At 41.1% G+C, this 21,639-nt stretch overlaps 1 protein-coding gene across 2 annotated transcripts in view; it reads right to left on the bottom strand.

The window, feature by feature from the left end:
- AGPAT5 (1-acylglycerol-3-phosphate O-acyltransferase 5) overlaps positions 1 to 21,639 on the bottom strand; it is a 60,513-nt gene that overhangs the window by 11,782 nt on the left and 27,092 nt on the right. For both annotated transcript variants that reach the window (XR_003417303.2, XM_027050009.2), the window contains exons 5-6: positions 14,404 to 14,494; positions 1,247 to 1,408 (exon numbers count right to left, since the gene is read on the bottom strand). Coding sequence is in view for 1 of the 2 variants with exons in the window: in XM_027050009.2 (XP_026905810.1) it covers positions 1,247 to 1,408; positions 14,404 to 14,494 (253 nt within the window). In the remaining variant the exon portion in view is untranslated. The remainder of the gene's footprint in view (positions 1 to 1,246; positions 1,409 to 14,403; positions 14,495 to 21,639) is intronic.

Raw genomic sequence — 21,639 nt, 5'->3', positions numbered from 1 at the left:
TTCCAAATGTAAAAATAGGTCAATGACTCCTTTGATGGTTAAAAAAAAGAGAAAAATATTAATATACTGCCTTTTTCATAAGAAGGACTCATGAAGGAGGGACTGGAGAGTAAGAATGCAGACTCAAATTTGCACATATGACACATAAGAAATTAAGAAAAGTGGTCGCTTCTGAGCAGGGGAAGGTGGACCCTGAGTGGGAAGGGGACATAGCAGAAAGCAAGCTGTTTCACTGTGAACTTTATTAAGTTTTGGTTTTTAAACTGTTTGATGTATAATATATTCCAAAAAATTCCAAATATATTCCAAAAAATTAAAGTGACGAAAATCTTCAGCTTCCTACATAACAACTGCTCTGTGTCAAAGGCAACTGTGACAGCAATCGCGGTCACTACTTCGCATCTGTATTTCCTCCCACTGTGACCGATGCCCACACCACTCAGCCCCCCCGTGCCTCGCCCATCCGTCCTCCCTCCAGGTCGCTGTCTCCGGGACACACTGGGGACATCGGCCTTCACAAGGACCCACTGACACACTCTTCCAGGCCCAGGACTTCGACCTTCAACAGCCACCAACGTGAAATCAAAAGCCTGGTGTTCTACCTCGGGCTCAGAGCTCAGGCAGCAGCTTCACAGGCTTCCCTGTATGCTTACTTATTCCCATATTTCAATTTCTCTAACAGGCAAGAGTGTCTCTGTTCATGTTTAACTAAAATATTCCACTCACTTAAAATTCTATTTTTTCTTGTCATATCTGATAGGACACATAGACAGTAGCTAAAAGGTCTTTAAAACCTAGCACAGGTTTGAAAAACGGAGCCACATTTAACTGTTTTTCTTCTTGCCAATGATACTGAGTTTCCTAAGTATTCTATAAAAGTACATACAAAGATGAATGCTAACCATCGATGCACACCTCCGGGTGGCTAGCTTAGCACTCTCCTCCTCATTCCCCCCTTTGATTTATGCATCCTTCCATTTTTATGTGTGAAACTTTGGGTAGAAAGAGGCTGAGTTAGTGATAACAGGCCAGTCCAAAGGACTCCTATGGCAACCAGGAGATACCAAACTTAGCAGGACTCATGAAATTCAAACTGTTACGGATTAATAAAAAGTACTTGAAAAACACATCAAGTATATCCTCGGAAAATATATGGAGTAAATGTTACAAAGCACATTTACTTACCCGTTAAAAAGAATAATGACACATTCACAAATATAGGACTCCACTGAAAATATAAACTCACCAGCCATGGACGGTGCTTCTTTCCGCTGCCCTTTATCGTCAATAGTCCCTTCGAAAGCCACTGTCACATCATAAATTGCATCTAAATAATTCTTCAAAGAATCAAAAGCAACATGAGTTGCCTTTATTCTTGGTGTCAGCACATGTTTTAATACTGCAAGGCCTAAAAAAGAAGTTGATTCAGTGTGGCCATAAGTTAGTTACAAAACACCTCAGGAGTAGAATATCCAAATTGTTTTCACATTTCCAGGAATAGACAGACCAGAATATGTTAAAGCCATATTCTCATTCATAGGTACAGGGCTTGACGTTTTAGAAAGTACTCTCATGACTTGATCTCTTTAAATCAAACATTCATTTAATATGTATTTATGAAACATCTACATGTATGAGATACTTTGGAAAGCTGTCAGAAAACCAGAAACCCTTCAATCTGGTAAACCCTGACAAGGGTAGGTATTATCATCCTCGTTTCTGGCAATAGAATTAAAGGTGAGAACGTCCACAGTCACTTAAGATTCAGGAATACAGTTCATACTTTCTAACTCCTAGTCCATGATTTAATTTTATTTCTATTCAAATAGGGATGTGGGAGTGCGGAATCACCCAAATGAGCCCTGCTGCATGATACCCAAAGTGATATATATTATGTGGAAAACCAGGCTTGATACTCGGAATGCTTTATTATTATTATTATTATTATTATTAAATTGTGGTATAATTTACATGCCATAAAATTCATCATTTTAAATTGTACAATTCAGTGGTGTTTAGAATATTCGCAAAGCTGGGCAACCATCATCACTGTCAAATTCCAGACCACTTTCCTCTTTTCCAAAAAGACACCCCGTACCTTTTGCAGACACTGCACATTCTGGATTTGCCCATGATGGACATTTCGCATAAACGGAATCACACCTTGTGGACTTTTGTGTGCCTGACTGCTTTCACTTAGCATTCTGTTTTCGAGGCTTCTCCATGTTGAGGTAAGTATCAGGGCTCCGTTACTTTTTATGGCTGAATAATACTCCACTGTATGGATATACCACATTTTATCGACAATCAGTTGATGGACACTTGGGTTGTTTTCAACCTTTGGCTGTTATAAATAATCCTGCCATGAACATTGATATAAACTGAATGCTAAGTAAGTTTCTGTATAGACACAGGATTTCAATGCTCTCGGGTACATTCGCATTATATATGTACACACACATTTATATATGTGAAGTTTCTGTAACAGAGAAAACACTGCAGTTCCTATAGAAGAATTCATCATATCTGTGAATGCTCTACCAGTATTACGAATTTGTTCTTTCCCCTTCCTATATCTCACTGCCTCCCTCTTTCTTAATGAGAATGTGTACTGACCATTTAACAGAAAATAGTGGCTCTCTGAAGTGACACGAACCTAGACTAGACAAAATTTGATTTGGATTTTCTCCCGACTCTCCAGGGAAAACAGGCAGCATAAAGACGAACAGCTATAGTATGTTGGGATCTTCCTGCAGAAGAATTTTTAAAATGCAAAGCAGTGTGGGAAAGAAAGAGATTCCCACACCACATATCTGACTTAAGTCCCTAGGGCAGAAGCAGCTTAATTTATTCACGAACTTATAACAAAAATCTGAATAGTATACCAGGCTGGGAAACATCTATTTGTCAATTAAATTAGTTAATACTTCCTTCTTCACTACTGGAGCTCATCCAATATTAAGTCCAAAGTTCCACAGAATCACCCTGTGGTATTTATTCAGTGAGAACAATTACAAAACTCCAGTAAGTCAGTAAGAAGATAGGAAGACAGAAAAATAGTATTTCAAAAAACAAAAAAAAAAGTTATAGGAAGGCCTAAAAATATCAGCTTTGTGACAGATGAGTAAGAAATGCCATTACTACTGTGTGTAAAAAAAAAAAAAAAAAAAAGAAAAGGAAAAAAAAAGACTAAGGAAAATAACCTTCTTACTGGGGAATGCACTAGACACATTTTCTAGTCCAGTCCACATCCTGAATATTCCAGCTTTTATCTTCCAGCTCTTAAGACAGAACGGCCAACGAGGAAGGAGAACAAGGAGACTGAGCTGACACAGGGGCGCTGAGAAGAGAACATCTCCAGAAGGCCACCGAGACATCTGGAACGGAGAAGGGGCTGTGTGGCCCAACAAAGGCTATGTGTTATGGGACTAGCACTTCCCGTGGAGCAGCAGGAACGGAAGCTCCAAGAGCGGGTGAAGTGAGGTAAGGGCACAGCGGCTGCCAATTCCCCGCACAGACTTCCTGACACAGTCGACGGACTTTCTAAGGCTTAGAATTACACGGACGCCCTTACCACGACAACAGACAGACAGCGGCCCCTCTCTGAAGACCAGAAGTCACTTCACAATCCTAAGTCCGAGGAGGCATGACCCTCTCCGGTGCACGCAGGGAATGGTCTACGACCTCTAGATGATACGTATCTCACCGCCTGACTTGACTCCCGGAAATTAATGTAACTAAGGCTCAGAGAGGTAAAGTGACTTGCTCAAAGTCACATAGCTAGCTAACAAGACCTTATACTGTCCCGTTTAGTACTTAGTTTCTATTTCGTGTCTGTTACCAAGATACTAATCTAATACTCTAAGCATGTAGGTTAAAGATTAATGAGCCAACAAAATAAACATAAGTAGCTATAACGTGGTAGAATGTCCTAGAAGAGATACAAAATATTCCCCAGAATACAAAAATGTCCCTCGTACTAAAGATTTTTTCAACCAGTCATATCTGACTGGTGAAAGTTTCAGGCTAAAGAGGAGCCTGGACAGAGGCCAAGAGGGAGGCATGGGGCATACGAAGCGGGGAGAGGCAGACCTATGAACAAGGTAAGAAGTCAGGGTCCGGAAGGCCTGGGGAGCACAGGTCCCCCAGTGTGTGAGCAGCAGGACTGAGGAGGGCACTGGCATCCCATGAGAAGAGCTGCACAGTGACAGGCTGGTACTGTGGGACTCCACGGATCTCAGGCCAAAGGAGAGATGTAATCTAGGTGCCAAGAGAACCATTAGGTTTCCGAAATACTGTAGGGCATAAGTCACAGGCAACAAGGCACTGAGTTAGGACCGAACCAAAACGGACAGGGAAAACGCAGTCACGTGATGTTACAAGAACCAAACACACATTGATCCAGCAGCTTATCAAACAGGTAAAAAAGGAAAAGCAGTAAAACATAACCAGACTTCTGCCCCTGAAGGCACGAGGCTGTACCATAAACACACGGAGCGCGGCCAGGCAGGAGAGCTGGGGGTGTGCGTGTGCACACAGCACGCACACGTGGGCGGACGCCCATCGTCCGAGAGCACAGGTGAGGGCGGGAGGCCGCTGAAGAAAGAAAACGTGTGTTCAGCTTAGGCACTGTTGGCTGGAACACTCCAGAAGTGGTGAGAACCAGGGTCTGTAAAGTGGCAACCGGCAGCCACAAACACTTGGGATCACCTGAACAGACAGGACGGCTGAGGTACTGGCCGTACTGGCCGCCCTGAGAAAGTCAGACGCTGGGGGATGAGGCAGCCCAGGCACTGCCAGAAGCCCCGACAGACAGGAGGACCGATAAAAGGAAGCTTCTCTGGCGAGTGGGGTCACTAACAGGTCACCAGTAAGCTGGCAGTGGGATACGCTTCTGGAGACTGGACGGAGTCAGCCGGGAGAAGGCGAGGGGCCCAAACTCCTCCGTTAGCGGGAAGAGAGCGGGAGAAGAAAACAGCAAAGCCACAGGGGGGCCATATGGGGCCATATGAACACACAGATTCCTTTGTATGAGAACCAGACTGTGCTCGTAAACCGGGGGAAACCCAGCAGACAGGAACGTGGCGGTGAGGTACGCAAAAGGAAATTATTGGAGCAATCACATAAAAAGTTTGAAGTAAAGAAGGGAAGGCGTGACTGCCTGATGCAGAAGTCAGAGAAAACTTCTCCAATTCAGGCAAAGGCACTCTGAGATGCAAGGCGAAGAAGTCCAAAAACTGGAAGCCATGGTCCACAAGGAAAAAGAAGCGCCAAACAACACTAGCGGGCTCTGAGACCAGACGGTACAGACTGGCGATCGACACACTTTCACTTCCCCAGCCAGAAAGAAGGGAGCAGACAAAGCAGGTTCCCCGTGGCTGAGAACCGCTGAGAATGGGGGAGGCCGCAGCACACACGCACACGCATACACACACACACTCGCGCACACGCGCGCGTTGAGTGTCAACCGCAGGGTGGGGCCGCGGGGCAGGGGGCAGACCAGGACCACTCCAGGCCTGGAAAGCCTGGGGGCCAGGGGAAAAGAGGTCAGAATTAAGCCAAAAGCCAGGCTCAGGGGAAGAAAGAGCGAGGAAGAGGTCAAAGCAGAACCGTCGTGGACATCGTGTGCACAACCCAGCGCAAGCAATCTTAAGACCGTGAAAGCAGAGCATTCAACAAAGCACGGGATCCTGGGCAAGAGAACGGGTTCTCCCCACCTCCAAAAGTAGCACAGCCCTCCCCACACACGACTTCAGCCCCGTGAGACCCGTGTCAGACCTCCCGCCTCCTGAAGTGTGAAAGAACACATCTGCATTGTCTTAAGACACCACGTCTCTTAACGGGCTGCAGCCACGGGGAGCAAACGTGCCATCTTGGCTCCCGCATGAAGAAGTGCGTCTGTTCCACAAAAGCTGGGCCAACACGGGACACTAACTTCCTTTTTTAATGTTTGCCAGGTTCATGTGCGTGGGTCAGCCATACCTCTTGAATTTCCCATTCATGTGCTTTTCCCAGTTTTCTACTTCATGTCTTTTTCTTAACCAGCAAGAGATTTTTATATGAAGTTTATTAATAAGCCATCTATTACAATTATCATTAGCTTGCCATTTGCCACCTAAATTTGTTAATATGGCATCACAGATATAACAATAATTTTAATTAAGTCTACAAAGGAGAAAAAACCTTTTGTTTTTATATTTTAAAAGGACAATTAAGCCTACATAATAGCCAGTGTTATTCACATAGTAAAAGCCAAATTCCATAAATTCTAAAGAGTTTTAAAACTACAAGGATCTTTTTACTTGCTCAATAATACGAAGATTTGAGGTATTTGGTTTGCCATTACAGATGTGTTGCTAAATTCCTCTCTTCTATTACGAGGACAATTAAGTCTAAATATATAATTTGCTAGCTGCTATAGTAAAAGAAAGCCACCATGGGGCTCATGTTAATAGGTTCAGGAAGAAGATTAAGATACATCAGCTTCCAAATCCCTCAGTAACCAATGAAAAGCAAAATATCTAAAATGACTCTAAGGAAACTTAGTTGAAATGAAAGACTTCATGTAAGTGAGAGGGGTGTAACTTATTCCACCAGTGCCTGGATGTTTACGTGGAGCCTCCCTGCCCGCCTCCAAGTCCCCTACACTGGGTGGGTAACTGCTACCAAACTTCCCTGTCTCTGAATGAAACCTAAGTACAAAATGAAGGCTCACCAATAAATATCAGATCTGCATGTTCTGGAAAACACAAGTCTGACTCCACTAACCTGCGGAGCACATGACTAATCTCATTGAAACGAGCGGTTCTCAAACTTTAGGGTGCGCGAGAATCGCGCGGAAGGCAGAACTCTATCCTGGAACAGCTGATGGAGGGGGTCTGAGTGGTACGGACAAGCTGCGTGACAGGCAACCTTCAGGGCTGCACCGCTTCCTGCACCACTGACTCAGAACTGAGACTGCGGCTTGAGCAGATCAACGGGCCGCTGAAGCAGTGGAAAGGCTGGAGGAATAAGGGGTAATATTTGTTTTGGTAAAAAATTGTAAGTCAATGGTATGGAAATGGCCTCAAAGAGGGAAAACCGAACTCTCCAAGCCACTGGAACGTTCGCGATGTCCCAAGTCACACCTGAGAGCGTTATGGTGGTGACTTGGTCCCCCCTCAGAACACGCGGGGTTACCGGCAACGCTCCCTGCTGCAGTCACCCCTAAGGCTGTGACCTGACCCAGGCGCCAGTTGGAACCATGCTATAGAAACAGGGAAGGAGAGTAGGGCCAAAGGCTAAGAATGAAATACAGTTGCAATTCAGACCTGGAAGGAGAAGCTGTTACACAAAGTGAAATCTGTTGATGCGGAAGTTGATATGCAAAGGGAAACTTGCTGATTCATTTTGAGGATCACTATAAATTTGAAAGCTTTCTCACTCCCTTTACTCATCCCTACTCTTTTTCAAAAATGCCTAGCATCTAAGAATAAATAATTCTACACTGGGAATGAAAGTCCCAGTGTGGTCTTCTTGAGTGTGGTTTTCCAATGTGCTTCTTTTCTGTTTTTTATCTCCTGAGCCATCTATGATCCTTCGTTCAATAGTAATCGAGGCCCCTGACATTCATTTTGTGGCCCTTCTGGGAGCAGGCAGCATTCTGCACCCACAAATCACCACAAAGATGAACGAATGGAGAGCCGACCACACAACACAGCGATAAGAGCTGAAACCTGCCGCGGAAATGAGCTGGCTGGGGAGGTCAGAGGAAGAGGTCACTCCGTGACCAGTTTGTTGGACTTACATTCATCTAATCACTTAGCAAAACATCTTACTAACATATAGGATGATCATTTTTACCTATCATACCATTTCACTTATATTTATAATACAATTACATAATACTGTCTTATTGACATGCTGAAGCTTTTCTTACTAAATGTTTCACCACTGATTTTTTAAATGACAAGTTCCATGTTAGCCATTCTGAAAATAAAATTCTCTTTTCCCTAACTTACTGTTACAAAATTGAGCAGCCCTCAATATACACCTCGCTTACTTGACGTTTAGTAGTTGCTTGGAGACTCTACCCATATTTCAGAACTCTCCAGATCTCAATTTTTGTCTTGGAGAGACTGTAACTAAAAACAAAATCTTGACTAATTTATTTAAAAATATGAATGTCTGCTTTAAAGAAATAACTAACATTCAGTTTTCAGTGAGAAATTTAGAAAGCATTATCATGACAAACTGTGAAGTAAACATTAAGAATTCATGACACTGTAACACAGACATCATCTTCAGTAACACCCCTGATATCGAATGGACAGAGTGTGTGGCAAACACATTTTCGAAGGAAAACACTTCTAGGAAATAGCAATAACCAGAACCTTCAAATATTTAGAGTTAAGACAGACAAACCATACCCATCACCCATTCTTTTTAGGCCAGTTAATGTAACTGCTGACAGAAAACTGGAGAGGAAAATAAGGTATAATTATTTAAACACGTTTAAAAATCCAAATTAAAAAGGTTGGCTTTGGTTTTTCTATTTATTTTTTGTCATGTTCAAAGGAAGTTACTTTCAGAATAATAATAATGTTTTAAATATTATACACTGACAAGTGCTAAGATTCATCTTTCTTGAAGAAAAATTAGCTTAACAGATAAACAAGTTGTTTCATTTTTTAAAAATTAAGTAATTTATTTACTGAGAGCACGAACAGGGAAAGGCAGAGAGAGAGGGAAAGACAGAATCCCAAGCAGGCTCTGTGCTATCAGCACATAGCGTGGAGTGGGGCTTGAACCCGCAAACTGTGAGATCACGACCTAAGCCAAAAATCAAGAGCTAGATGCTCAACCTACCGAGCCACCCAGGCGCCCCTCATTTTTATTTTTAAGTAATCTCAATTAGTTGTGACCTAAGAGGAAAGAAAACAGGAAGTGGTTTCCTCTTCTCTTTCCTTTAGATATACAGTTCACAAATCAATTTCTTTTGTATACGGTGGGAAATAATTACCTTTACAGTCACAAGAAAAGATAGTTTTAATAGATACCGAGTTTTCCCAGTTGAAGAATTTAAAGAAAGAACAGTCAGCAATGAAAAATTATTATCTACAGGACAAATTATTCATTTCCCCCCTTTTGGTAACTTTGAGAAAGATCTACAACTCAGGGAAAAATGACAGACCAATAATTGATCGATTATAGGTGAGTGGCGGTGTTATCAGATCAAAAAGAGCGTATGTCATTATTATGCCATTTTGAGAATTACTTAAAAACACTTGATCTGGCATTACAAAATTAGTGTGGATTTTTAAGAGATAAGTAACTTCTGGGAGCTATATTAAACAGTCATCTCAGTAAGATTCTAAGACATAAGGTAAATATTCATCTTAACTTGTTTTAAAAATACTAAGTTAAGAAACATTAGTATTAAATATAATTCCAGAGAGAAAGATAAGTGAAGACCCTGTGTGTGTCTCAGCCACTCCCCGCCCCCAACGTGACTGTAGTTGGACACGGGGCCTTAAGGAGGTAATTAAGGTGAAATGAGGTCCTAAGCGTGAGGCCCTGATCCGACAGGACCAGTCTCCTCATAGAAAGAGACCTCTGTGTGTGAGCACGCGGAAAGCAGGCCACATGAAGGCACGGCCAGAAGGGAGACCAAGCTACGAGGTAGGAAGGGAAGTCTCACCAAAACCAACCCTGTGGGCACCTGGATCTTGAACTTTCCGGCTTCAGGGCGGTGAGAAAATCAGTGTCTGTTTAAGCCCCCAGCGTGCTGTCTCATCACGGCGGCCAAGGGGATTAGCACAGGCCCGAAAACCCAGACTGAGATTACAACTCTGAATAATTATTACACAGCAAATAAATCTATTTCCACATAAACATTTGTTTTGCCCAACTGAAAGCAGTATGGCAATATTCAAATAGGAGCACACACACACACTCAGGTAAATTTTACAAAAGAAGTCAGAACTCCTTGAATACCAAAACACACAAGAATTCTACGTTACTTTTCACACAAACACAGTAATCCCGGATTATACCCATTCTGTCATGCAAACTTTTCATACCTCAACAAATGGTGATCTGCCCAGCGACAAGATATAATAAAATGTCTGTGTTAACATATTTAAAATGAATGAAGCAGGGCATCACACATTCCAAGAGGCAAAACTGCTGGAAAACGGCACGCTGGGGTTTTCGGAAAGTGGATCACCGCTCCATCAATTGGACTTCTCCTGCAGAGTCCGGGGCAGGACCTCCCACGTAACCAAGAATACTCCAGCTTCTCGCTCGTCTGCCCTCTCCCCGTACTCACTGCTCTTTCAAGAGGACGGCTCTCACGGTTCCCCTTCTCCGCCTCTCACCCATTCCTTCCGACGGAAACGCAGCCCTTCCTCACCTCCACCTGCTGAAATTCTTCCCAGCCCAGCCCAAGTGTTTCCGCCTCCACACAGCCCTGCTGAGCCCACATCTGCAGGTTATCTAACCTAAAGCATACTCTGTTTATCCCTACCTTATTCTAGTTTGATGTAACTGCGTAGAAATCTGATTTCAACATCGCTGAGGTAGGCACCCTCTAAACTGGTCCCCCACTACCCCCATGTATTCACACTCCCATGTACTCTGCCCTTGAGCGTGGCTGGACCTAGTGATGTGCTTCTAACACATAAAATATGGCAAAAAACCGAGACGTCACTTCCAGAATTAGGTTACAGGAAGACCGTGACTTCTGTCTTGCTCACCCTACTCTATGCTCTCTCACCGTTCCACTAAGTCCTCCACGGTCCCTCCCCACCCCTCTCTGCTCTGGTGATCGAGGGGAGTGAGTGGTCATGTCCTGAAGAGCTCAGTGGAGAGACCCAAGTGGCAAGAAATGGCCAGTGAGGACCTGAGGCCTGTCGACAGCCATGTGAGAGGGCGTTTACCAGATCCTCCCTGCGGGGGGGGGGGGGGGGGGAGGGGGGGGGCCCTGAAATGACTGCAGCCAGTGACAGTCCCGGAGCAAGAAGCTGCCAGCTAAACCACACCGGGACTCCTGGCCCACATCAACTGGGAGATAACACATGTTTACTGTTTGAGGCCACGCGAGGGCTTGGGATAATTTGTTACACATCAACAGATGATGAATACAACTCTGTTTCATTTCTGCTATTTAATTATAACCTCCTAGAAAACATCAGAGTTAGTTCCACCACCTTAGTGGAACGTTTTACATATTCAAAATTTACTAAAGATTTGTTAATATTTAAAGGTAGAATACTGTACTGTTTTAAAAACGAAATCAGCAGACTCTGAGCATCTAATGCACTCCAGGAAACTTCTCTCAAGGCCAACTCTGTTCAACTCATAAAAAACACAAGTGTTGCAAGATGAAATCGATCATACAGTAACAACGAAATGTGTCAAATTTTACAATACACGTGAAAAGCAGCAAGAAAAAAAATTCCCCACATGTTTATTATTTCCCTTTCACCTTATCTAATCCAAAACTATAACTCTGGAACAGAATTAACATGGCTACATGAGACGACACATAAGAGTAGTTGAAAATTTATATAGTGTAAGGTCTATATTCAAGTTTATCAAGAATCCCCCCTCCCCACCCCACACATAAAAAGAATCCCACAACTGACTCATCTATAAGCTATTTTAAGTTTCAGAGTAAAATATACATTTTGTTGAAGTCAGAACTCAGCCATCTAGAATCTTTAGAGAAGGAATAATCTCAGAGACAGAATTTTCTGTAACTCTAAACATTTACCCCACAAAAGTTCCAAATTTTAGTTAATTTTAGATCACTGTTTCCTTTCCAAAATATGAAAATTAGAGAGCAGCTCAATAGGGACACCTGGGTGGTTCAGTCGGTTGTTTGTCCGACTTCAGCTCAGGTCATGATCTGGTGGTTCGTGGGTTCAAGCCCCGCATCAGGCTCTGTGCTGACCGCTCAGCCTGCTTTGGATTCTGGGTCTTCCTCTCTCTGCCCCTCCACCACTCATGCTCGCTCACACTCTCTTTCTCAAAAATAAACAAACATTAAAAAAAAACCCAGCTCAATACACAAAATCAGACATCTTTACAACAGGACTTTTCTGAGACTAATACATAAATGTGAACTGTACCTCCCCAAGGGAAGGATAGAAAATGCAACATTCTCTAACACTTTTGGACATAAAACCCTTTTTTAAAAAAGCCATGTACCTATGACTTCTGTTGTAAGATATGCTTTTATTATTTTTTTGAATTTTAACTTTTAGTTCTCCCTTGAGATAGGTTATTTTTAGGCTTTTATTTTAATTTCAGTAGGTTAACACGCAGTGTTATATTAGTTTCAGGTGTGTATTATAGTGATTCTACATTTCCACACCTCACCTGGTGCTCATTATGACAAGCGTACTCCGTCCACCTCCCTCTGTACCATCAATTTGTTCTCTATAGCTAAGAGTCTGTTTCTTGGTTTGTCTCTCTTTTTCCCCCACCATGTTCATTTGTTTTGTTTCTTAAATTCCACATATAAGTGAAACCACATGATGCAGGTCTTTCTCTGACTGACTGATTTTGCTTAGCATTATACTCTCTGGCTCTACCCATATCCTTGAAAAAGGCAAGATTTCATTCTTTTTGATGGCTGAGTGTGTATTTATTTATGTATTTATATGCACACATATACCACATCTTTATCCAATCATCAATCAATGGACATTTGGGCTCTTTCCATACTTTGGCTGTTGTTGATAGTGCTGCTATGAACATTGGGGTGCATGTGTCCCTCTGAGTCAGTATTTTTGTATCCTTTGGGTAAATACCTAGTAGTGCAATGGCTGGACCACAGGGTAGTTCTAGTTCTATTTTTAACTTTTTGAGGAACCTCCACACTGTTCTCCAGAGCGGCTGCACCAACCTGCATTCCCGCCAGCAGTGCATGAGGGTTCCTCCTTCTCCACATCCTCACCAAAGACATCCTGCTGTTTCCTGTGTTGTTGATTTTAGCCATTCTGACAGTTGTGAGGTGATGTTTCCTTGTGGTTTTGGTTTGTGTTTCCCTGACGAGTGATGCTGAGCATCACTGGCCTTTGGGCTGGTTGAGGGAGGTTGTCTACTGGGCAACCAAACCTCTAGGTCTAAAGTCAGAGATATGGATGGGAGAAAGGTTTTTGTGAGTCATCAGCAACCAAATCAATGGAGGCCAACGCTAGGGATGTGGATGAAGCCCACAGGGAAACACGAAAATGCAATGAATGGGAGACCAGCCAACAACAGACACAACATATGAAACAGGAGAGAGTGAAGCAGAAGAGAAGGCTGGAAAGGAGACTGAGCAGGAATCACCCGACAGGGAGAAGGAAATGGAGACAAGCCCTACAGAAGTCTAGGGAAAGAATTTCAATAAGGACAAGTATCAAGAATTCTGTTTCAGATCACAATGAATTAATTAAAATTAACAAAGTTAGTTGGAATGAGCACTGGGTGTTGTATGGAAACCAATTTGACAATAAATGTCATATTAAAAAAAAATTTAACAAAATTAAAACTTCATTTCCCCTGATACACCACCTCATGTGGGCAGGAGCTACCACGCTGGGGAGAGCAGACAGAGAAAACACTACCATTGCTGCAGCCAATCCTTCCAGACAGCACTGCACAGACCCTGGCAGAACGCCATCAACAAGACATCTGCTCAGTGTCTGGTGATCCATGTACGGAGATCGTATACTAACTCAATCTTCAAGGACAACTTTGAAAACACGGCATGGCCACTGTTTTCTGTTGACATCCCAGTTTGGTTACAGTGAACAGCTTATAGGTGTATTAGTTGTCTGACATTCTAAAATAAGGACACTGGAAACATTCCTGTCTTGGGCGACATTAATAATTTCCAAGTACTTTGTGTAACATGCTCCAACAGGAACTTCACATATCTTCTAGCTTCATTCTTATACCCAGTTAGGTATACCTATGAGGTACGTGTTTCTTAAGAGATGAGAAAACAAGGTCTGTAACATGAGGCAACTTGCAGCCACATAGCTAGCAGACGTCAGAGTCTGGATTCCAACCCAGGTCTGTGAGCCCACAGAACACAAATCCTTTCCACCACACAGAAGCCACAACGAAGAAAAAGCCTCCATCTGCACAGTCAGGTACCTAGACAGATTTTAAATAAACCCATGGCGCTGAAATACGTATTTAGCAAGCACTTGAATTTCATCTTTCAGACATATATAATAACACGCATATGAATTAATTGAGAAACTTCATTTCCTAAGAGGTAATTAATACATGCACTCACCAAAGAAATGAATCAGTGAATTCATTTCCATTGTTGTAAAACATAAATAAATATCTTCTCCAGGAAGAAAAACTGCAAAGGTATTTAAAAATTATTTTTTCAAATACTTTCAAAGTTTTACTTACCTTCTTTAGCAGCAAATGTTTGACTAGCTGAAATAACTTTTGTTAGTTCTGGATTATACCTTGTTCCTTCTGGAAAAATCACAAGATACATCTGTGAAGCAGAAAGAAATATGGTTTGTTTCGTGTGAGCTTTTTTTGTGGTTCTTGTTAACTTAATGCCAATGTGAAGGGAGTAGATTCTATGGTGGGAAAAGTGTATATTCATTTTACACATGATTCATTTCTAGCAGAGCAACCGAAATGCAAAAAAAAAAAAAAAAATGCAATTAAGTCTTAAAACGGATTATATTTAAAATGCAGTCCTACATACACTGCTAGGTCAATCATTAAGAATCTAACAATGTTTCTAATTACACACTAATATTCCTTAATTAAAAATTTGCCCATGAAATGCTGACTCATAAAGAGCTTTTTTGCCCTAAGATTCTGAAAAATGACTTTTTTAAAAGTTGCAAATGTCACACATCAGTGTCCCTAAGTATCGATAAGAAAAGCACATCTCATTTGAGGCAATATCTAAATTTCCACAGTATAAAATATACTTAAGTATTCATATTGTAAAAGATTCCCACAGTGTTCTTATTTTACGGAGCTCCCTTACTGCATTTTAAATAATTCAATTTATTAGCAGTTTCATAAACTGAAATAATGCATGTATAAGTAAAAAAGGAAGGTGAATGTTTACTAAGTAATCAATTCATCTGAGCTTTTACTTCTATCTGCTTGGAAAAATACAGACAGAAACCATAAAAATATACAATGAGAAACTCCTAACTTGATTTTTTTCTTTCTTTTCAAAATTTTTAAAAAAATTCTAATTAGTTAACATACAATACAATATTGGGAGAAACTCCTAACTTTAGAACTGAGTTACCAAAACTACACCAACATGGTTAAGTGACAGCCAAAAGACAAAAGTAAGGCATTCATATCAAATCTTTTCCAGTACAAACAGAATACAGGAAACAAAAGGATAGTGGGAGAGAAGGAAAGAACATTCTGTTCATTTAATCCACCCTCATCAGATTGTAGGTAATGCTGTCTGTCTAGATGTCTAGTACAGAAGCATTCCCTTATCTGAATGATTTCTGATTGTAAAACTCCTACCTAATGAACCTTTGTGACAGTTCAAATTTTTTCATTAGACAAGCTTATGATTACTCTCTTTCAATCTTCTAGGTGAAAAACTTGAATTAATGGTGGCTCTACAATTCTGCATTTTCAGCTTCCCTGAAAATAGATTAACTTTTTATTTATCTACATAAATTGTCTTTGGAGCCCACTATTTTTGCCAAACATAGAAATTAATAGATTTCTATGTACCTTAATATTGGGTAATAAAGATTAACCAGAGCTACCAAGAAAATGTAGAAAAATGGGTAAAATTAAGAAAAAAAGTTAAGAATTCCTTATTATATTCCAGTAAGTAGAAGGAAAAACAGGAAAAAAATTAAAATTAGTTCCAAAAACCACAAATTCACTATCAGGAGAATACATTTTAAATAAGTGAAGTTTGTATTCAACACCATGAAAGCAATTATTGATGGATTTTAGCTTTCAGTTCAAGCATTCAAAAATAAAATAATTCAGGGCACCTGGGTGGCTCAGTTGGTAAAGCATCCGACTTCCGCTCAGGTCATAATCTTGCGGTTTGTGAGTTCGAGCCCCGTGTTGGGGCTCAGAGCCTGGAGCCTGCTTCAGATTCTGTGTCTCCCCCTCTTTCTGCCCCTCCCATGCTCATGCTCTGTCTCTCAATAATAAATAAATGTTAAAAAAATTTTTTTTTAATAAAAATGATTCATGATTTGAATGATTAATAATTCAAGTGGTTACTATTTTCTGTCTCTTTACATGTTTAATTAAAAAGAGAACTGATGGTCAGCAAGAAGGCAAGAATGAACAATTCATTCAAGAAATATTTCTTATACACCTATTATTATGTGCCAGGTACTATAGAGGGTAATGAAATAGATATGGTTTTGGAGACAAGTGAGAAAAAAGTACATTAAACAAATAAGTTTTAAAAATATAATTACACAGGAGTGCCTGGGTGGCTCAGTTGGTTAAGTGTCTGACACTTGGTTTCGGCTCAGGTCATGATCTCAGTTCGTGAGTTTGAGCCCCACATCAGGCTCTGTGCTGGCAGTGCGGAGCCTGCTTGGGTTTCTCTTTCTCTCTGCCCCTCCCCAACTTGCACTGTCTCTGTCTCACTGGAAATAAACTTAAACGAAATAAAATAAAAATGTAATTACACTTATATGACCGTGTAGAAAAAGAGCAAGATGTTATGAAGGAGAGTAACAAGAGGGTGACTGAATGCATGGTGGGTCTAAGACCTAAGGAATGGGGAAAGAATGAGTGCTTTTGCCACAGATGCAGAACAAGGCAAGAACGCCCACTCTCACCAGTTCTGGTCAAAGCTAGACTAGAGGTTCTGGCCAGGGCACTCCAGGCAAGACCAAAAAAAACAAAACAAACAAAAAAAAAAAACAACAAAAAAAACCACAAAAAAACCAAAAGGCATCCAGATTAAAAGAAAGAAATAAAACTGTACTTATACACAAATGACATGACTCTCCATGTAGGAAATCCTAAGAAACGTTACTATTTTTAGATGTTACTAGATAATAAATAAGTTTAGCAAGGTTATAGAAGAAAATATCAATATACAAAAATCAACCGTATGTTTACACGCTATCAGCATGTAATAAAATTTTTAAAAATGCCATCTACAATAGTGTCAAAAAACAGGAAACTAAGAATTTATTTTGGCAAATGTGGTTAACTTTTGCAAAATGTGTGTAAATTTGTATGCTCTAAAACCATGAAACACTGCTGAGAGACATTAAAGAAGACCTAAATACTGTGCTTTTGGATCCAAACATTTAATATCGTTGTGATATCACTTCTTCCCAGATGGATCTACAGATTCAATGCAATTGAAGTAAAAAACCAGCAAGGTTTTACGCAGAAATTGACAACTGATTTCAGAATTTATATGGAAATGCAAAGGACCGAAAACAGCCAAGCACCTTTGAAAAAGAACAAATTTAGAAGACTTAACTACACCAGATTTCAAAACTTACTGTAATGCAAGGGTAATCAAGATAGTGTAGTGCGGGTATGGGGATACACATATAGATCAGTGCCAACAGAATAAATGGTTCACAAACAGACCTGTATATATGAAATCAATTTATTTCAAACAATGGGGAAAAGAATAACCTTGTCAATAAGTGGTGACGGATATCCGTATTTAGACACAGGAGCCTTGGCCTTACACCAGATATATACTTGAAACGGGCCAGAGACCTAAATGCATGCTGAAACTATAAACCTTCTAAAATAGGGCAGAAAAGGCAAAAATTTTAGGAGAGAAAAATCAATAAACTGCACTTAGGCAAAAATCTTAAAACTTTTTTGAAGACTCTGTTAGGATATGAAAGGGCAAGCCACAGATGCAAATTCTTAGCAGTTACATTTTAATGCCCAAACCCGCCCGTTACTCCACAAAGCGGGCGATCTTCTATAGGAAATCATATCTACAAAGACTGTAACCAAAGCACACACAACACAACAGTCTGGATGCTCAGTTTCACATCCCAGACTCCACTCGCAGGCCCCGATCCCGGGATGACCTCCTCATCCCCTCTGTGCCTTAAGCTTCCCTGTCTACAAGATGAAATGACAGTTTACATACTGTAATGACAAAAGGTGATAACTTGTGTAATCTACGTTAACACAGTGCTTGGCACAAAATAACAGTGTGATTTGCTGTTGTTAAAAGTAAAATACATCTGCTTTAGAAACGTGAGATGGCAGGGAGAGGACGTATGTGGTTCGAAGAAAGGCACATGACAGGAGCAGCTGGGAGCGCGACCCCAGATGCAGCTCAGCGCCTCATTCTCGAGAACAACTGCCCCTAGAGGCTGTGCGACCAAGGCAGGTCTGGCTCTCTCCAGCACCAGCAGACTGTGGCACACAGCAGACGTAGAGTCAAGACCGCCAAGTCAAACTTCCTTCCTCCTTCCGCGGTTCGCATCTGATGACCTCCTTAGCACTGCGTTCACACTGCTAACAAAAAAGGCAGCTGTCTTCTTTAGCTCCCATGGAAACGGAGAAGGTGGCAACAGAGGACAGGAAGGACTAAACATGGAGCATCAGGGCAAGAAAAAACTACCACAAAGCAGTGTGACATTTCTGGACCCGCTTCTCAGTTAAGGAAAATTCCCGCTCAAGGACAGGGAAGCCCCAGGAATGACAGAGAACTGACAGTTCCAAACAAACCAAATCATGTAGATTACTGCTAGTGTGCACAGAAATCTTTTATTCTGCTAAAGTTTCATTTGGAAGGAACCAGAGATTCTGTTTCCTTTAACAGGGACTGACCTTGCACAGAAGATCTATATTCAAGATGCGATGAACCATTCTAAGCACAGATGCTTCAGCGTCTAATGGAAACCAGTGAGCAATTCCATATTAAAATTCCATTCAAAAAGAAAAGAGCTTCTTAAGAGTTTAAAATATACTCATATGCAACCAGTTATGGAACTGAGGACTTTCTATTAAAAATAGCCTTTCCTCCATGCATTGGATAAGTTAATTTACTTTTAATTGAGTTTCAGTTTCATTCCCAAATAAAGACTCAGGATAGCTGAGAGATAAAAGGAAACACGTGAGAATTTAAAAAAAAATTTTTTTTAATGTTTATTTATTTATGAGAGAGACAGAGACAGAATGCGAGTGGGTTGGGGCAGAGAGAGAGGGAGGCGCAGAATCCGAAGCAGGCTGCAGGCTCCGAGCTGTCAGCACAGAGCCTGACACGGGGCTCGAACTCATGGACCGCGAGATCATGACCTGAGCTGAAGTCAGACACTCAACCGACTGAGCCACCCAGGCGCCCCTACACGTGAGAATATTAAGCACCACGTGGCAGGCTCTTTATATTGTTTCCTTCCCCTCTGGTTTTTAAAATTCTATCTAGTTCACTAAGTATTTTCAAAGCAGACATATTTATATGGAAATAGTATCTCAGAACTTAACAAACTTTGATTAGCTAGACATCTTTTAGTTACTTCTCTCCCTTTAAATGAAAAGCCATTTCGGATTGAGATGTGCAGAAAATAAACAAGATGGTTCATCTCTGCTTTCCTCCCCCAAAATTAATGCAGTCTGGCAAACCACAACTTTTAAGAAAGGTTTTTCTAAAATAACGACCAGACACATTCAACTCATTACATTTACAGAGAAAAAAAATGCAAAAGAGCAGCAGGATACAAAGTAACAATCTCTCAAAGAGCTTATAATTTAAGCATGAAAGTGCTACATGTATGATTAAAAAAAAAACTACAAAGTCATGTAAATGCATACATGCATGTGGTGGGCAGAATAATGTCCCCTCCCCAAAACGTCCACATCCTCACCCTCAGAATCTGCGGACATTATGGAACGTGGCAGGGGTCTTAGAGCTGCTGACTGTGGACTGCACAACAATGAGGTTAGCCTAGAATGTCCCGGTGTGCCCCGTGTTAACAATGAGCATTCTTAAACAGGAAAGAAGGAGACCAAAGAGTCAGAACCAGAATGCTGGCAAAAAAAGACCAGCCCGGCCACTGTTGGCTCTGAAGACAGAAGAAGTCATGAGGTAAGGAATGAGGGCAAACTCTAGAATCCAAAAAAGGCAAGAATATGGATTCTCCCTTAGAGTCTCCAGAGGACCTCAGCCCCAAAGACACTGTGATTCTGTCCAGTGAGACCCAGTTTGCACTGCTCATCTCTGGAATGGTGAAGATAATGTTGTCACTTTTTCTAGCTTTTCTGGGGTATGACTGACAATAAAAATTGTATACATTTAAGGTGCACAATGTGATGTTTTAATGCACATAGACACTGTGAAATGATTACCACAAAGTAATTAAGATATCCACCACGTGGCATAGTTACCACATTTTTTGTGTGTGCTTAAAATCTGCTCTGTTAACAAATTTCAAGAATACAATACGGCATTACTAACTATGGTCACCACGCTGTACCTTACGTGTCCAGAACTTACTCCTCTTAAAACCGAAAGTTTGTACCCTTTGACTAACATATTCCCCATTCCCCCGAACCCCAACCCCCAAGCCACCGTTCTATGAATTCAACTTTTTAAAATCCCACCTATATAGTGAGACCATGCAGTATTTGTCGCTCTGTGTCCAGTTTATTTCGCTTAGTGTAATGCCCTCACGGTTTCATCTGTGCTGTCGTAAGTGACAGGACTTCCTTCTTTTTAACACTGAAAGATGTTCCGTTGTGTATACATACTATATACTATTTATTCACTCATTTGTTGATACACATTTAGGTTGTTTCCATACCTTGGCTACTGTGAATAATGCTGCAGTGAACAAGAGAGCAGGAATACTGTTTCCTCTGGATATACACCCAGAAGTTGATTGCTACATATGATATTTCTATTTTTAAACTTCTCAGGAAACCCCATTCCGTTTTTCATAACGGCTGTTCTAATATATAGCCCCACCAGAAACATCTAACGGTTCTCTTTTTTCTAAATCCCTTCCAACCCTGATCTTCTGACATTAGCGGACAGTCATGCTAACAGGTGTTAGGTGTTAACGTCCGTGTGCTGGGACTGGCATTGGCCTGACAATGAGTGAGGTGGAACACCTTTTCATACACCTGTTGGCCATTTGTAGGCCTTCTTTGGATGAACGTCTATTCAAGTTCTTCGCCCATTTTTTTCATTGGGTTATTGGCTTTTATGCTAGTGAATTACACGTTAACTTTGGAAATTAACAACAGATACGCAGTTTGCAAGTATTTTCTCCCATTCTGTAGGTTTTTTCCTTTTGTGAATTACTTCCTTTGTTGCACAGAAACTTCTTAGTCTGGTGTGGTGTGGTCCTACTTGTGTAGTTTTGCTCCTGCTGCCACAGCCAAAATTTGTGTGACTTAAGCCAGTGAGCTTGTGGTCATTTGTTATAGCTGCAATAGTAAACTAATACGATAAGCATCGTTTTCAAACATGTTACTTAATCCCAGCTACCAAATTAAGTAATTATGAATAGATGGAACATATAAGGAAAACAAGCTTAGAAAAGTTAAGTGACTTGTGCAAAGTACCGAAGTTTAAATGGCAGATCTGAGAGTCAACAAATGTGATTTCGAAGCCAACACTCCTATCCCTGAGGCTGCCTCCATTTTAAGAAGGAACCTGATTAAAGTTGGAAAACC

The sequence above is a fragment of the Acinonyx jubatus genome, chromosome B1, assembly GCF_027475565.1.
Source record: "Acinonyx jubatus isolate Ajub_Pintada_27869175 chromosome B1, VMU_Ajub_asm_v1.0, whole genome shotgun sequence".
Taxonomy (NCBI): domain Eukaryota; kingdom Metazoa; phylum Chordata; class Mammalia; order Carnivora; family Felidae; genus Acinonyx; species Acinonyx jubatus.
Note: the sequence above shows the minus strand (reverse complement) of the source record. Positions and strands in the feature narration are given on the sequence as shown.